Below are 17,447 nucleotides of genomic sequence, written 5' to 3' on the forward strand. Positions count from 1 at the left end.
TTTAATCAACAGGAAAAGTCTGAAAAGGTAATAAAAGAAACTACAACTCGAAGCAATAAATATGGAGACCATAAAAAAATCAGAGGATGAAGCTTGATGCTTTAACATCTATATAATATATATTCCCAAACCACAGGTAGAGTCACTGTTTCAGTCAAAGATGCCACAGGTAAAGTCTTCTCATCATGGAGCTTATTATTTCAAAATGTCAAGACAATAAATATACCAATTAATAATCTATAAGTAGTATTTTATGGTATATACTGATTTAGATACCCAAATTAGTACCAAAAATTTTTTTAAAGTCATAATGGTTAAAGAATTAAAACTTCAATACTGCTTGGTGAAACAGGAGAATTAATTCAAATAGTACTTTGATTAGTGAACCAATGGGGAAAAAAAAAAAGAGCCTGTGGGGACTGGACAAAGGTGTATCCAGTTAAGCACACATATTACCACGCCCAAGGACCTGAGTTTGAGCCCAGGCTCCCTCCCCACCTGCAGGTGGGTGCTTCACAAGTGATGATGTAAATGGGGAATCTGAACAAAAGCCAGGACACCTGGGATGCAGGAAAGCAGTTTATTGGTGCTGGCCCAGAATTATCTCACGCTACAATTTCTGGGTCCCAAAAATCGCAGCAGTTTCTTTTTCTACAGTAAAAGCGTACACAAAGAAAGGTTGGCTAATGATTCACAGTCAGGAATTCGAGGGCTAGGAGACAGGCTGAGGTAGTAAAAGGCTTAAAGCTCTCAGGGCCACACAAACACCAGACGATGGAGGGAGACTAGGCTTGGAATTTATAGACGCCCTGAAAAAACCTGGTACAAATATCTGCAATTTTTTTATATTTATTTATTCCCTTTTGTTGCCCTTGTTTTATTATTATAATTATTGTTGTTATTGGTGTTATCGTTGTTAGATAGGACAGAGAGAAATGGAGAGAGGAGGGGAAGACAGAGGGGGAGAGAAAGATAGACACCTGCAGACCAGCTTCACAACTTGTGAAGTGACTCCCCTGCAGGTGGGGAGCTGGGGGCTCGAACCGAGATCCTTAGGCTGGTCCTTGCGCTTAATCCACTGCGCTACTGCCTAACTCCCAACAATTATTTTAATACACTACCTCACTGAGGTAAGTCCGTAGGTGTCTTTCTCCCTTTCTATATACCCTCCCCTCACAATTTTCTCTGTCCTGTCAAGTATAATAGAAAGAAGGGGGAAAAAGGAAAAAAATGGCCACGAAGAGCAGTGGATTTATAGCACCACCATCAAACACCAATGATAACCCTGGTGGCAATCAAAACAAGCAAATTAATTAATTAAAATGCAAGCCTGCCACTAATCTTTCTGTCCATATATTGTCACTACTGCTTTCATATTTATGAATGCCAAGGAAAGAATGCCGAGTTCTACATAATCTATAATCTCTCAAGCAAATCAGTGGGTTTATTATACCTTTCTATCCAAGGGTATTTTCTAAACTAGACATCAGAATCATCTGGAGAATTCATTAAAACACAGAATACTGAACCCCATTCTCAAAGTTTTAAATTCATTAGGTATGATGCTAGTCCTTGAAAGGCTGCATTTCTCAGATGACACAGATTCTGCTAGTCTAGAATATAATATATGCCCTGGCATTGCTACCTCAGAGGCAAAATAGTAACTCCTGGAAGAGTAGGGAATAGCATAGTATCTTGTATACAGGAGACATCATAAAATAGAATAATGAACCTTAAAAATACAATCGTAAACTGATGTTCCAAAAAGCTTAATCTGTTGGTAGGTATTAACTGCAACTTAATGTGGAGATGTTTACTAGTGTGTGTGCTTAACCAGCTGCACCACCACTGGCCCCTCTTTTCTAAAGTCTACCACAAATGAATTAATGCATTAATGGTTATGCAAAAAACTTTCATGCCCTTGGCTCTGAGGTCCCAAATTCAATCGCCAGCACCACTATAGGTCAGAGCTGAGCAGCAGTGCTCTGATCTTTCTCTCTCTGTCTTTCTGAATCTCTCTCAGTCTCTTATTAAAATAAAATATAAAATTTAAACAATTTAAATGCCACAGATTTATAATGTCTACCACAAAAAAAATGTTGTTTGATGGAAGATAACAAATTTGTTACTGACATCCCAATAAAAATGATCAACTGATGGCAACTATGAAATTCTTCCTTTAAATAAATCTGTTTGACTATAGAAGAATATCATGTACTCATTTCTTTCTGGACTTGATGGTTTTTCTAGAGCACAATGTCGTAAGCTCTTCTCTGTGTAAAGAACCTAGTTTTCTTATCTTCCCACATAACAATATAAAAGCAAAATAAATCTAAAAGGTCATTTAGTATGAAATAACATTTCATCAGATGACAGTCATGAAAGCTATTCACTACTTGTGATGTGAAACATTATAAAGTGAGTCATTTTGAAAACAAATCTTCAAGTCTCAACATGAAAAGGAGGACAAAAAAGAATGAAACATAGTTGTCACTAACAGAAGAGAACCCAGTGATTAACTGCTGAGAGATAGCTAAAACCGTATACATACAGAAGTACTATGGGGGAGGAAGTCACAGTGGATAAATAAAAAATAAATAAATAAAGCACAGCTTTCTCCTGTCCTACATTAATTGTCACCCCCCCCCCCTCCCAACACTGATCAGTCTGGCTTATGGTAGTATGGGGGATTGAAACCTGGGACTTCGGAGCCTCAGGCATTACAGTCTGTTTGCATATAAAAATTATGCTATCTCCCACACCCCAATATTAACCATTTATGGCATATTAACTCAACAAATTAACATTACAGGTATATGTGCACTTATTGAGAAAGCATAATTAGTCTTCAAGAAGATGTTTCAATGTGTAATCTTTGGTATGTGAAAAAGTCAAGAATGAGGGAACAGGCCTTTCCAGAGCCCTACCTTACTAGGGGAAGAGAGACAGGCTGGGGGTAAGGATTGACCTGTCAACATCCATGTCCATGAAGAAACAATTAAAGAAACCAGAACTCCTCCCTTCTGCACCTCCAAAACAATTTTGGTCCATACTCCCAGAGGGGTAAGTAAAAGGGGGAGTAACCCACAAGGCTCTCTACACCATTCCCCCAGGACCCGAAGCGTTTGTCACCAGGAATACTGTTTTTATACCATCAATGAAAGCAAAGCAAATCTGAAAATACCAGAAGAAACCAGGCACAGTCTCTCTTATTTGAAAGAGAAGAGGAAAAATAGGAAAGACTCCTGGAATTAATAATAGGTTAAGGAGTGACTTCGAAAGGAAGAGAAGGCAGGATGGGTGAAAAAGTGGGGGGAAGGACCACGTGGTGGTGCACCTGGCTGAATGCACGCCACAATGTGCAAGGACCAGGGTTCAACTCCCCTGTCCCCACCTGCAGGGGGAAAGCTTTGTAAGTGGTGAAGCAGTACTACAGGTGTCTCTCTGTCTCTCTCCCTCTCTATCTCCCCCTACCCTCTCGATTTCTTTTTAGAGAGAAAAAAGTGAACACTAATCATTAATTTTCCAGTATCTAGTATAACAGTAGAGAAAAGGATAGAGATGGGGCCAAGTGGTGGCACATCTGGTTAAGTGCACACATTACAGAGAGCAAGGACCCAGGTTCAAGCCCCTGGTCCCCATATGCAGGGGAAAAGCTTCATGAGTGGTGATTCAGGGCTGCAGGTGTCTCTCTCTGTCTCTTTCTCTATCTTCCCCTGCCCTCTCAATTTCTCTACCTCTATCCAATAATAAATAAAATGTTAAAAAGGATAGAGGATGGGTACCAGACACAATACAACAAAGGAAACAAACCCACTCCCCTGGGAATATATTGAGTGACCTGTTGAAATGTGAAGGAATGGGTTAATTTTAGAATCATGCTTCCTCTAAGTGAAAACCACTTATAAACATATACACACACTCCTTGCAGAAAAAGTCTCTGTAAGAGATGGTTAGGTCTTCTCTTCAAAGGCACATGAATAGGACAATAGTTTAGTACAAAAAATTTTTTTTTCTTTATAAATTGTTATCTATAACCAACGGTGGTCTTTATTCTTTAGGTCAGATAAGAGTTACTTGAAGCGCTTGCTAATCTTCCAATAGAGACCCCAGAGACTCTCTTCCTTTCCTTATTTAGACAAGAGGGAATTGTGAGCTCTGAAGCCCAACCCAGAGGTGGAGGAGACAGTTCTGCACTGGGAATAAAACGGGGAGAAAGTTGGGGGGGGGGGCGCTGTCTGACTGCCACTGTTGAGGGCACTCCCTTTTGCAAAAGAATAAACATCCTGCTTCAACTCCTTATCTTTTGCCTGGACAAGTAATTTCAATTGGATGCTATTTAAAGCAGTGTCCGTGCATGTCTCAACCTCTTTAACCGCAATGCCACTTTCAAAATGTTGACTAGTTCTTTCTTTTTGAAACCCTCTTGTCAACTACTGCAATTCTCTGCCTCTGTAGACTTACCACTCCCTCTGCATGCTTTTTCTTCCTCTCCTTTAAATGCAGCCAACTCCCTGAATTTCTTTTTTACACCTGATAGCCACCTCTTCCTGATTTTCTCATCATTTCCAATGCAATCATTTTGATTTTTAAAAAAATGCTTCTACAAACCCTGAGATTCTGGTGCAGATGTGAGATAAATAGAAGGAAAGGAGATGGGGGGGTGGTATCTAACTGTTGAAGTTTTCTGATCCCAGATTCCTTGATGTCTGCTGTTAGTAGAAATTCTATTGATTTTATCTAAAGCCTCCATGTTTACAAAAACGTCTGGTTGATGGTTAGCAGGTGCCCAGTAAGGAAGGCTCCAGGAACTAACGCCTTTTTATCACAACTCCCTCCCCTTGAGGCAGATGTATGAAGTGTCAGAGTTATAGTGAGTGGCAGCCCAAGGGCCTTGAGAATATGCAAAATGCTTATCTGTAACTCTGACCTCTGGCTACTTCCCTAAAGGGTTTTTGCACAACACAGTGACCTGAATATTTCTTTTTTTTTTTTAATTTAAGAAAGGATTAATTAACAAAACCATAGGGTAGGAGGGGTACAACTCCACACAATTCCCACCGCCCAATCTCCATATCCCACCCCCTCCCCCTTGAATATTTCTTGAGGCATTAGAAAATTGGGTTGTATTAAAAAAACGGTGACTTCCTGTTTTCAGCCGGATCTTGAATGGAGCTTGAAGAAATCATGTTAAGTGAAATAAGTCAGAAACAGAAGGATGAACATGAGATGATCTCACTCTCAGGCAGAAGTTGAAAAACAAGATCAGGAGAGAAAACACAAGTAGAACCTGAATTGGAATTGGCGTATTGCACCAAAGTAAAAGACTTTGGGGTGGATGGTGGGGGAGTACAAGTCCAAAAAGGATGACAGAGGACCTAGTGGGGGTTGTATTGTTGTGTGGAAAACTGGGAAATGTTATGCATGTACAAACTATTGTATTTACTGTCCAACGTAAAACATTAATCCCCCAATAAAGAAATTAAAAAAAAAAGAAAGAAAACTGGGTTGCATTGTCATGTGGAAAACTGGGAAATGTTATGCATGTACAAACTATTGTATTTACTGTCAAATATTAAGACATTAATCCCCCAATAAAAGAAAAAAAATAAAAAAATTGCACCTGACTAATGGCATTCAGACAAAGACTACTGTAATCAAGGTTGAATACATTCGTGATGCCTTCTACACCTTGAAACTAATTTGTTATTTGACAATTATTTCTACTGCGCTTACCTAAAAGATCTTTGATGTTCCTGTTCCTGTTCCCTTTGATGTGTTTATCAATTAATACTCTGCCTGGAGTTCTGATCATTGGCATACCTGACATTCTCCCATCTGGAGGTGTCTAGGAGCTGTTCCTCCAAATTCTTGAGCTAAAACTAAGTGACTGAAGTTATTTTCTCTCAACCCTGAGAGCACTGAATCTTAGGGTCCTGGCCTCTGGCTAAGGTTCTCCTGCCCAAGAACCTTATCTAATGAACTGGGGGAAAGGAATGTTGACACTTTAGAGGTGGGTGTAGTGTAGAAACTATTTGAAGTGAGATAAAATTGTACACCTAGAAGTATACAATCTTTTAAGTCAACATCACCAGTCCAATTCACTTTAACCTACACACAAATGATTTCCAAATAATATGTCTAGCCTTAAACGTGAGTGTAAATGTCATACCAGTAAGACAGATTTTCCTGTGAATGCCCAGTAGCACCGCACGACAACTCAACTTTCATACAAACCATCATTCCACTATTGGACCAATGTTTTGGAGAAAATGAAAGCTAAATAAATAAATAAAAATTTTCCCTGCCTCTGACTCTAATAAAACCCTTCATCTGTTATAATTATCTCTATAATATTCTCAATTCATTCACTCCTGCTATCACTTAATCCATATATAGTCTAGACTATCCTTCATAAGTTTTATGAAGTATATTATATTAAAGACTTTATAAATCAACTCATTATGGTACAATGCTTTCTTTGAGCTTGCTAGTGAAAAGTGCTCTTGCAAGACTATATCTTCATTTATTAAAAAAAAAGAAGGGGGAGCATGGGCAATCCATTTACATGTCAAAAAAATCTAGGACTGAGAGCAACAGCTCTGAATTATAATTTAGACACCAAGAGAAACAGGCAAAAGTAAAAGTACAAGGAAAAATTAGGTAGAAAAGAAAAAGCTGAGACTTGACACTGGAAAGAGCTAAAACAGGTGCATGACACTGTTCTACCAGAGTTTTTCCTCAGTTACTTTTAGCAATAATTTGTGATCTTTTTTTTATTATGATGCTGGTAATGGCCACTCAAATACAAAGCATACCATATGTATATTAATTTAGCATCAAAGTGAAAAAAATAATAATTTATAATCACCACCACAATCATCCTGGTGCTATTAGTTCTATCTCAGTGACTAACTTAAGTGAAATTTGTACTCTTCTGGTGAACACATAAATGCAGAGAGATCCTTCAATTACTTTTAAAACAATCTATTTATTATAGCACAAAAAAGGGCAGAGCCTGGTCTGAAAACAAATCTAGGTAGCCTCTCATAAGCTACTTGAGCCTGCGACATCCATAGCCACAAACTTTGGCAACTGTCATCAATCTCACTATCATCATTACTCTTCCCCAAGAAAACACAGGAAGAAGTAAGATCATGAAGCAGATAGGATACACTCTATGACTTGAACCTGCTGAGTCTCATTTAAAAGTAGGTCATTCACAATTGCAATTACTTTGTATTATTTATAACAATGTACACTATCATACACAACATCAGTGATCAGAATACTAATCTTTCACAAAATGTTTTGCACAACATGCACAGTCCTATGTAATATAATCAAAACTGCTTATTACTCTGTATCTTTGTATTTTTATAGCAGATAAAGCAATGTTATTATTCCTAACACTTGAACCTAGCCAATAAAGTGTAAAACAATTGAACTTAGTTCTACAGCCCTACTCATGACATCTGGAATATACGTGAACCTCTAGTTCATTTACTTTCTAGAAAAATTCAAGACCATCTTCAATACCCACCTTCACAGCAACTTCAATCATCAACTATGAACTTCACTCATAATCCTCATCACTACACTTTCCTATACTTATTAGCCATTTCATGTGCATGAAGACCAATACTGAATTACTATCTTTTACGTACAGAAATATTACAGTAATATAACATGCAGAAAGGAGACACTTAAATAACTCCTGGTTGATAGCAACAACACTCCCACTCCCATATACCTCTAAGACATACAATATCATAAGGAAATTACCTGATTCAATTAAATGCAAACAAAGTACTTCTAATGGATATTGTCCAGTGGGGTAGATGTTTATCATTCCTTCACAGGCCTTCTTCAACCTAGCAGTCTCATGAGGAAACTTGAAAATATAAAAGTAAAATAAATAAGTAGCAATGAAATATGTTCCTCGATAATTTCCTAGTTAAGATATAAAAGTTTCATTAAATATTTTAAAAAGTCAACTTACTTTGGATAAACACTGGATGAAATGTCTATAAAGTATCTGGTGATCTTCACTAGGAATATTTTCTGACAAGTTCAGTGCATTCTCATAAGCAGTTAAGAGCTGGGGGAAAAAATGTATGTTGCATACTTAAATAACAAATGTAATAAATAATTGAGCCTTCAAAACCCTCTTAAAATTCACCCTAAGCTGGGAGTCGGGCTGTAGCGCAGCGGGTTAAGCGCAGGTGGCGCAAAACACAAGGACCGGCATAAGGACCCCAGTACGAACCCCGGATCCCCACCTGCAGGGGAGTCGCTTCACAAGCGGTGAAGCAGGTCTGCAGGTGTCTATCTTTCTCTCCTCCTCTCTGTCTTCCCCTCCTCTCTCCATTTCTGTCTGTCCTATCCAACAACGACAACAACAATAATAACTATAACAATAAAACAACAAGGGCAACAAAAGGGAATAAATAAATAAAATAAATATTTTAAAAAAAAATTCACCCTAAACTAACGACAAATATATTTCATTATGAGGAATTAGTAACTTCAATGGAAAAAAGGGCACATTGAAATTTTAGAATATATTCTAATAGCAATTGGTCAGCACACTGAAATGAACCAATAAGTCACAACTAAATATGAGCAAAATTCACTTAACAAGACATTTATTTAAGTACATGCTATCTCCAGTAGGGAGCCAAAAACAGTACAGTTTTTATATGCCAGTGTAGTTGCTACCACTAATATCATTTTTACAACATTTCTTCTGAAGTCACTAGCATGGTCTTTGGGACATCTTCAATTACAAATCTTAAAAAAAAAAAAAAACTGAACTATAGGGGCCAGGCTATAGTGCACCTGGTTAAGTACACACACTATGGTACACAAAGATCCAGGTTCAAGCCCCTGGTCCCTACCTGCTGAGGGAGTGCTTCACAAGTGGTAAAGCAGGACTGCAGGTGTCTCTCTGTCTCTTTCCCCCTCTCTCTTCTCCTCTCCTCTCAATTTCTTTGTCTCTATTCAATAATAAATAAATAAATATTTAAAAACTATAATTAAATCGCCTCTGGGTTGGCAAAATTGTTCATTTGGATAGTAAGTCAGGTGCATGACCTTGATTCAAATTAGGCCTCCACTCTTCTGAAGAAAGCTTCAGTGCTGTGATCTTTCTCTCTCCCCTTCTGATAATAAAATCAAGCATGTGCAATGACCACATGAACAAACAGACAAACAAAAGTTATTGTTTCCAACTACTTCAAAATCTACACACACAAAAAAGATGTCTACGCAGAAAGGACTCTAAACATTAAATCAAGTAATTCAGTGTGGACTCCAACAACTATAAGGAAATACATTTCTGATTCTATGAATATTGATTCCACATTGTCCAGATGTAGCATAGGAGTGTAGGCCAGTTTTTATCAGGAAAGGCCTCTATGGTTTTTACACTGATAAAATATCTAGTCTGACAAATAGTACTTTTCTACATCATCATGTTTCTATTTTCTAAACACAGTGAAATGATCAATATTCGTGATCAAAATTGTAGGAAATAAACAGGCGGATACCAGCTGCTGGGTCTCGTTATTTTGATCCTCAGTACTCTCAGCCAGCAGCTGAGTCAGTTTCCTCCATAGCTGATGTAGCTCTTGGTTGTCTGCACCATCTTCTTGTCGTGTCTTTATCAGCTTTTGCCATTTTCGGGCCACCTATCAAGGAGATTTAAATTGGCTATTTTTTCCTAAATACTGGAAATGTCAATAAAATATGCAAATATAGGACTGGGTGGCGGCACACCCGGCTGAGTAGACAATTACAGTGTGTAAGGACCCCAGTTCAAGCCTCCAGGTCCCACCTGCAGAGGGGAAGCTTCACTGCTTGCTATAGGCATCTTTCTCCCTTTCTGTGTCCCCATTCTCTCTCAACTGCTCTCTGTCTCTACCTAAAATAAATAAATAAATAAATAAAATATTTAATAAACAAGTATTTAAAAATACAATAAGCAGGAGTCAGGCCTACAGTGGGTTAAGTGCATGTGGCACAAAGCACAAAGAACGACTTAAGGATCCTGGCTCAAGCCCCCAGCTCCCCATCTGCAGGGGAGTCACATCACAAGCGGTGAAGCAGGTCTGCAGGTGTCTATCTTTCTCTCCCCCTCTCTGTCTTCCCCTCCTCTCTCCTTTTCTCTCTGTCCTATCCAACAACAAAGAAAATAAAATAAGCAAATAAAATATTTTTGTCTACTAATGCACAGAAAAACAAAATCAAAGAGCTATAACTACTAAGAAATACACAAAAATTAAGTTAACTGAAAAGATCTGCATAGACCTTGTAACAGAATTATGACTGAGGGACTGAGAGATAGCTCATCTGGTAGACCATGCACCTTCTCATGCACACAAATAAGAACAGTCCCAGGGTTCAAGATCAGCACCAGGTGGGAACACTGAGGGGGAAGAGTGCTCATTAGATTATTATTAGATAATGGAGTGGTCTTTCTCTTCACACCGTCTCTCCCTACTTTCTCTCATTCTTTCTTCCTATCTAAAATAAAACTGAAATAATTGGCCCAGGAGGTCACTCTAGAGTGATGTCACTCATGCTGGAGTATTTGCACTCATTCCCTGGTGGGGCTAAGAAAAAAATAAAAAGTATTACTGATGTAACAGACAAGATACAGGATTAATGACCATATATGCCCCACTGTTCAAAACTTACTGCATCAACAATGGAAATGTCATAAAATATAACACTAAATTCTATAGATGCCATTTCTAGTTCATCTACATCCAATTTCATAAAGGCTTGTAAATTTATAACACCTAAAGTTTCAATTCTAACTTAGTTTTCATAGCACTATAATTTGTAAGTCTCAACATATTTTTAATATCATAATACATATTATTAGTTTTAAATTTTCTTTTAGGCTAAATAAAAACTATCATCTAATAATAACTGTCTTACAAGAAGTATACCACCCCAGCAAATCACAAACCAACCTCAATGTGTTTTTTGTCTTGATGATATAGATCCACAAGTTTCTTACAGACATCACACCACTTCTGTTTATCAACACTTGGGAGGGGGGGGGAGAAAGATTTGGAATCTGATTAATTAAAATACAGATTTAAGACACTAAAATTAAAACATCTCAAATAAATTAATCAGGCAGTATTTTAAATTAGAACATATCCTCTTTTATGCTACAGTAAAATTTTATAAAATAAGCCTCCCCAAAAAAGAAAGTACTTAAGAAATATCATTTTTCACAGTCTTGACTAAAAATATCAAAGTTTCCAAATTAGTTGGTCTTACTATTGGTATTTTGATTATGTTTCAATCACAACTGAAATTCCATAACAACTGTTTGAAAGAAAATGATTTCCAATATCCAGGAGATACATGAAGTACTTCTTTGAAATTTTTAAACAGTTTATTCTAACTCAGGCTTTTAAAGAAACTAAACTTTCCCCACACATTCATTACCTTTCATAAAGATCGAGAAGCTTTTGGTAAACACTAGGCAAGTCATCCTTAGCATTTATGTGATTACTTTTCTCATACAAGCTTGCTAATCCCTAAAAGAATAAATAGAAGAGATTATTCTTCCAAAAACACATAATGTCTTGCATTTGTTTTGATAAAGTGGCAGTCTATAAAGATCATGATAATAAAATATTATTACTATAATATAAATGAAATTTGCTTCCAAATAATTGGGGCTATGACAGAATAGGTAAAATATAGGTGAAAAAAATACTGGGCATGGGTAGATTTTTTTTAATATTAAAAAATATTTATTTAAAAAAACAAACAAAAAAAGAACTCTCACATGTAGCTGTGGGCCTGAGTAGAAACAAGTGGGGACCAGTGGTGGCCTCTCTCCTCTGCTGAGTAGACGGTTTTCTCCTAGTCCTGGGGCGTGGGTGGCAAGATGAGCAGACACTAAGAAGGAGAGTCCAGGGGTCTGGAGCCAGGCTAGGAAGCAGGGACAGGCTGGGCTGTGTGGACATGAAGGCATGACAGCGGAGGCCAGAGGAGGAGTCTCTGTCAAGAACTGGACTACATCTGCTTCATCCCTTACTCAGTGTTATTGGCTCAGCTGACAGACACCTCTGGGGCCAGCTTTGTGGTAGACTCTGGGGATTCTGAGGTGTGGCAATATTCTGAGACAGTGCCCAGGGCAGGGACAGTGCCCATGTCCAATGGCAGCATCTCACACAAGGTGCAGAGCCTGGACAGGGGGGGCTCTAGCAGCTGGACTCAGTGAGAGGAGGAGGCTACAGAGGAGGGTCCTGCAGGGGCCAGGGTTGGATTTGAAAGCACAATGCCTGTCTGTGCTATCCTGCTCAGGCATGGGTAGATTTTTATTGAAAGTAGGTAAGAGGTATTGAGGGGTCCATTTAACCATTTCCTTGACTTCCAAAATGCACTTCAAGTGTTTTACAACAAGAAATACTTAAAATAATTATTGTAAAACCTAATATATCCAGCACCGCTGTAAGCCAGACTTAAGTAGTACCCTAACTAAAAAAAAAAAAAAAAAAAAAAAAGCAAAATACACAAAAGTACAAATAAAACCTAGTACATTACTATATATGGTACAAATGGTATATATGATAAAATGTGGCCAGATGAAAAGCCACATTGGGAGAGAACAGACAGCATAATGGTTATGCAAAGAAACTCCCATGTCTGAGGCTCCAAAGTCCCTGGTTCAATCCCCTGCACCACTATAAGTCAGAGCTAAGTAGAGCTCTGGGGGGAAAAGAAAAAAGAAGAAGAAAAGAAAAAGAAAGAAAGAAAGAAAGAAAGAAAGGAAGAAAGAAAAGAGAGAAAAAGAAAAAAAAAAAAGCCACATAGTTTTTTGAGTAAATCATCACTTTTGCTTCAAACATAGATACCCTAAAGCAATCAGGACTTAATGAAAGTAGGCATCTTTCTAAATATGTCAATAGACATGTTTGCTTATGTCAAACTGAGACAAATAGGTTCCTGTTTTGCAAAACCTACTACCCCGTTAGTTTCTAAGAAATAATTAAAATAATGACATTCAATATGAAAACAGGGGAGATGCCAACTAGAAAAACAAAAGATCATAAATAAGAGAAAAGAATGTGGGCCAGCAAGACAGTTCACTTGAATAGTATGCTGCTTGACCAGGTTGACACAAGTTCAAGCCCAGCCCCCAGTGTACTGAAGGAAGCTTCACTACTGTGGTCTATCTCTCTGTCTTCCTCCGTCCCTCTCTGTCTCGTATCTAAAATAACAACAGCAACAAAACAACAAAAACAAAAAGGAGACAACTGAATTTGTACTCAAAGAAAAAGAACTGAAACTGTTTTTTGCATTACTTTATTTTTAGAGTACAGTACATAATTTTCATTCCATGTAAGCACAAGAATAAATAATAGTCTTGGGAAGCTGTTTTCATGCACACAGAATTTATAGAATCAGGCTGGGTGCTAGCTCACCTGGATGAGCACATGTCACCATGCACTGTGGCCCAGGTCCCTAGTCCTTACTTGCATGGGAGAGGCTTCATGAGTGATGAAGCAGTTCTGTGGATCTCTCTCTCTCTCTCTCTCTCTCTCTCTCCATCTCTAGCTTCCCTCCCCTTCTCAATTTCTCTCTGACCTATCAAAATAAAATACTTTTTTGGTTTTTTTTTTTATTTTTACTTTTTTTCCCTTTTGTTGCCCTTGGTTATCATTGTTGTTATTGCTGTCGTTGCTGGATATGACAGAGTGAAATGGAGAGAAGAAAGAAAGACAGAGGGGGAAAGAAAGAGAGACACCTGCAGACCTACTTCACCACCTATGAAGCGAAGTCCCTGCAGGTGGTGAGCCGGAGGCTCAAACCGGGATCCTTACACTGGTCCCTGCACCCGGTTCCCATAAATAAATTACTTTTAAAAGAATTTCTATAATCATGTTTCAATTCCAGTCCTCACCTCTGGGAATTACTCAATTGTATTGGATGTTTAATTGTAGTAAACAGATTCTTGGTAGCACTTTATTTTTTTTTTAATTAACTTTCAGATTTAGAAGACCAATACATTTAAGATTTCTCTTATGTGGATTTAAACGCTTAATTTAAAGCTGTTACCTGTGTTTTATAAAATAGAAAATATGTATATATACATTATGATATAGTGAAAGTATCTCTACATACCTGCCACGCTAGTAGCTGATCTGGTTCTAGTTCAGCAGCTTTCTTATAGGCACCCTGGGCCTGATCAGGTTGTTCCAGCTCAGCTGCGGCAACACCAATAAACACCCAGGCATTATAGTTATTCTTCTCTTGTTTTAACACTGTCTGATAAAAAAAAAAAAAATTTAAAGACAAGTCATTATTTTGATAACTTAAAAGCCTATGGAAACACAAAGAAAATATGAGTGTGCAATCTGGATTTCTGGGCTGTCCTAAAAATGCCAGTGAACCTCTCCGTGAAAGTTTCCGTTTCCTCATGGAGAGAGGCAGTTGAATTGAATCAGTGACTGTAATGGGTATAAATAAGCAGTAAAGTTTTTAAAAAGTTGTCTGACTGATGTGTCCAGCAAATGTCTCTCCTACCCACAAAGAATATTGGGTATTGTTAAGCATATATGGCACGAAGCGCAAGGACCAACGTTAAGGATTCCAGTTCAAGCCCCCGACTCCCCAGCTGCAGAGGGAAGTCGCTTCACAAGCGGTGAAGCAGGTCTGTAGGTGTCTATCTTTCTCTCTCCCTCTCTGTCTCCCCTCCTCTCTAGATTTCTCTCTGTCCTCTCCAACAAAACAATAGCAATGGCAACAATAACAATAACGACGACAACAACAAGGGCAACAAATGGGAACAAAATGGCCTCCAGGAGCAGTGGATTCATAGTGCAGGCACCGAGCCCCAGCAATAACCTTGGAGGCAAAAAAAAAAAGAATACTGTGTATTTAAAAAAGAAGAACAATAATACTATCCTTACCACCATGCCATCGGTCCTTCCCCTCTTTGCATTGCTATCCAGTCATTTTATAAAACTGCTTTTCATATCATTTCATTTTATGCATTATTTTCTTCACTATCACATTTCTTCATATTAAACAGATTTTACATTGAAATTATTGTGTAGGAAAGTAAACCGACCCCAATGTGACTGTACAAAATACATTCAAATGAAAAATGGCAGCAAATATGTAAACAACACCTGTCAACTAGAATTTTTTAAAAACTATGTAGAGTTATTGCATACAGAAAATAACAATTATTTGCTAAGGAAAAACAATCTGAGAACAAGCAAAGATGTCCTACTAGGGGGAAAAAATGAGTAGCAAACCTTAGCATTTAAGGTTCTAGCTATTTAGAGATTCTAAAAACTGTTCCATTAGTAGACTAGGTCATATTATTGGGCTTATATAAATTCACATGACAATTTTAACACTCTGTCACCAATTTATATGACACATCCCATTCTATCCAGTAATGCCACCTCTCAAAAAAAACAACAAGGTAACTACCAAACTCAGAACACTGAGGCTGTATTAATATCTGCATCCCCAATGAATGAATAATGATTGGCACACAACAGCTGAAGAATGACAAATATTAAGTTCAACCAGCAATCTGGCTTTCAAAATAAAAAATAAGAAAACACCTCAAGGAAATAGTTAAACATTGTGGTTAAAGAATAAGTATACAGTTCTGAGAGAACAGAAATGAAAAATACCTAACTACAAACTTCATCTGCACAAGTCATCAAAGACATACTGAGGGGTATATCGCTATGAAAGCACATAAGGAAAGAAGGTAATGGTCAGGAAATATGCATCAAGTACACTAACACACACTTCTTCGAAAAGAATTTCAATAAACATTCGGGATCGCTCGCTACATGTAAAGCATCACATAACTACCACTGACAAGTCTCTCATCTTTGCTTTGTAGGGTCTCTCTGGCTTAACTTTTAAACTACCTGACTGAATTCATATCTGGATCAGAAAGAAAACTCCAGTGATGTTGATGTATGGAAGAACAGAAAAGATTGCTAAGTGTTTAATTAGGTTAAGTCTAGCGGTAAAGGAAAAAGTCACTCCTCTCCCTGTTCTTCGACTAGTTTGAACAGACAGCCCACCCATCCTTTTTGGTATCAAGATTAGTTTTGCCACAGGTCCATCCAGCTGGGCTCAGTTATCACTAGAAACCTAAACCTCACTAAAGCATCATTTACCCTTTCAGAATCTCACCCTATATTGCTGTGTATTTTCCTCAATTTTATGCAATCGTCTCCCTCCCACTCACCTAAGGTCTCCATTGTGCTCTCTGGAACTACTAGTATCAGTCTGAATAAGCCAAGTTCCTTCTACATTTTCAACCTTTATTTTAAATATTTCTGTCTTAACTGAAACTTGGATTCCTCCCAATAAATTTTACATGTAGCTGATTTATTTTCCTATTTTTTGTTTTTATTTTTCTTTTAGATAGCACAAAGAGAAATTGAGAGATGACAGGAGATAAGAGAGAGAAAGAGAAAGATAGACAGACACCTGCAGACCTGCTTCACCGCTCATGAAGCAAACCCTGTGCAGGGGGAGAGTGGGGGCTCAAACCTGGGACTTTGCACTTGGGAGTATGTGTGCTTTACCAGGTGCACCACTGCCCAGCCCCCACGCTGACTTATTTTCTATTACATTCCACATGTCATGGGGCTGGGAGACAAGAAGAGGGTTCTCCATGATTACACTGTCATCTCTTCTGCCCTTCTATCATTCAAAAATCCCCATACCTTTAAAGATCAAGGCATGAAAAACACCTTTTTTGTTCCTACAATCTAGCAGCTTCCTAGATAACTAGTGACAACTTCCCTTTCCACTAGTGACAACTGTGTATCCTTCTCCATATCAATTCCTATAATGATTCTACCAGTCATGTTCATAACCCACTGAGCACAGTGGTCCCTCAGTCACCTATCTGCAGCACGACTCAACTATCCAAAATGGCATTTCAAGTATTTCCTTCTGTCTTCACAACTCAACTACTGTAATGGTCCCACAGTGACAATTCTTTAACCTCTATTATGTTGATGACAAATCTTCTTTAAAAAAAAAAAAAAAAGATTTTTATTTATTTATTAATGAGAAAGATAGCAGGAGAGAAAGAACCAGATATCACTCTGGTACATGTGCTGCCGGGGATTGAACTTGGGACCTCATGCTTGAGAATCCAATGCTTGAGCCACCTCCCGGACCACGGCAAATCTTCTTTCTACCATCTCCTCATTATCCAATTCCAATCTTTCTCTTTCCAAGTTGAAGTCTCCAAGACCCGTCTATCATCACACCCCTGTACCTTTCCTCCGTTCCCTTCGTCTTTCTCCCAAGCCATACCTGAATCCCATCAAGCTCATCTCCAAGCCTGAGAAGCTGAACATACAGACAGAAGCTACAAAACTCAGTTCACTAATTTCACTTTAAATAACACAAAACTTCAA

The 17,447-nt window shown here is 38.1% G+C and overlaps 1 protein-coding gene and 1 long non-coding RNA gene across 2 annotated transcripts in view; both read right to left on the reverse strand.

Annotated features, from left to right (window-relative positions):
• The window catches only part of LOC132541311 (uncharacterized), a 205,681-nt gene that overhangs the window by 142,967 nt on the left and 45,267 nt on the right, over positions 1 to 17,447 (reverse strand). The window lies entirely within an intron of this gene.
• Positions 1 to 17,447, reverse strand: part of SKIC3 (SKI3 subunit of superkiller complex) — a 104,670-nt gene that overhangs the window by 74,293 nt on the left and 12,930 nt on the right. Inside the window, exons 4-9 of the mRNA XM_060201183.1 lie at positions 14,158 to 14,301; positions 11,470 to 11,561; positions 10,983 to 11,058; positions 9,552 to 9,692; positions 8,003 to 8,101; positions 7,786 to 7,894 (exon numbers count right to left, since the gene is read on the reverse strand). Of these exons, the coding sequence (XP_060057166.1) occupies positions 7,786 to 7,894; positions 8,003 to 8,101; positions 9,552 to 9,692; positions 10,983 to 11,058; positions 11,470 to 11,561; positions 14,158 to 14,301 (661 nt within the window). The remainder of the gene's footprint in view (positions 1 to 7,785; positions 7,895 to 8,002; positions 8,102 to 9,551; positions 9,693 to 10,982; positions 11,059 to 11,469; positions 11,562 to 14,157; positions 14,302 to 17,447) is intronic.

The sequence above is a fragment of the Erinaceus europaeus genome, chromosome 11 (genome assembly GCF_950295315.1).
Source record: "Erinaceus europaeus chromosome 11, mEriEur2.1, whole genome shotgun sequence".
NCBI lineage: Eukaryota > Metazoa > Chordata > Mammalia > Eulipotyphla > Erinaceidae > Erinaceus > Erinaceus europaeus.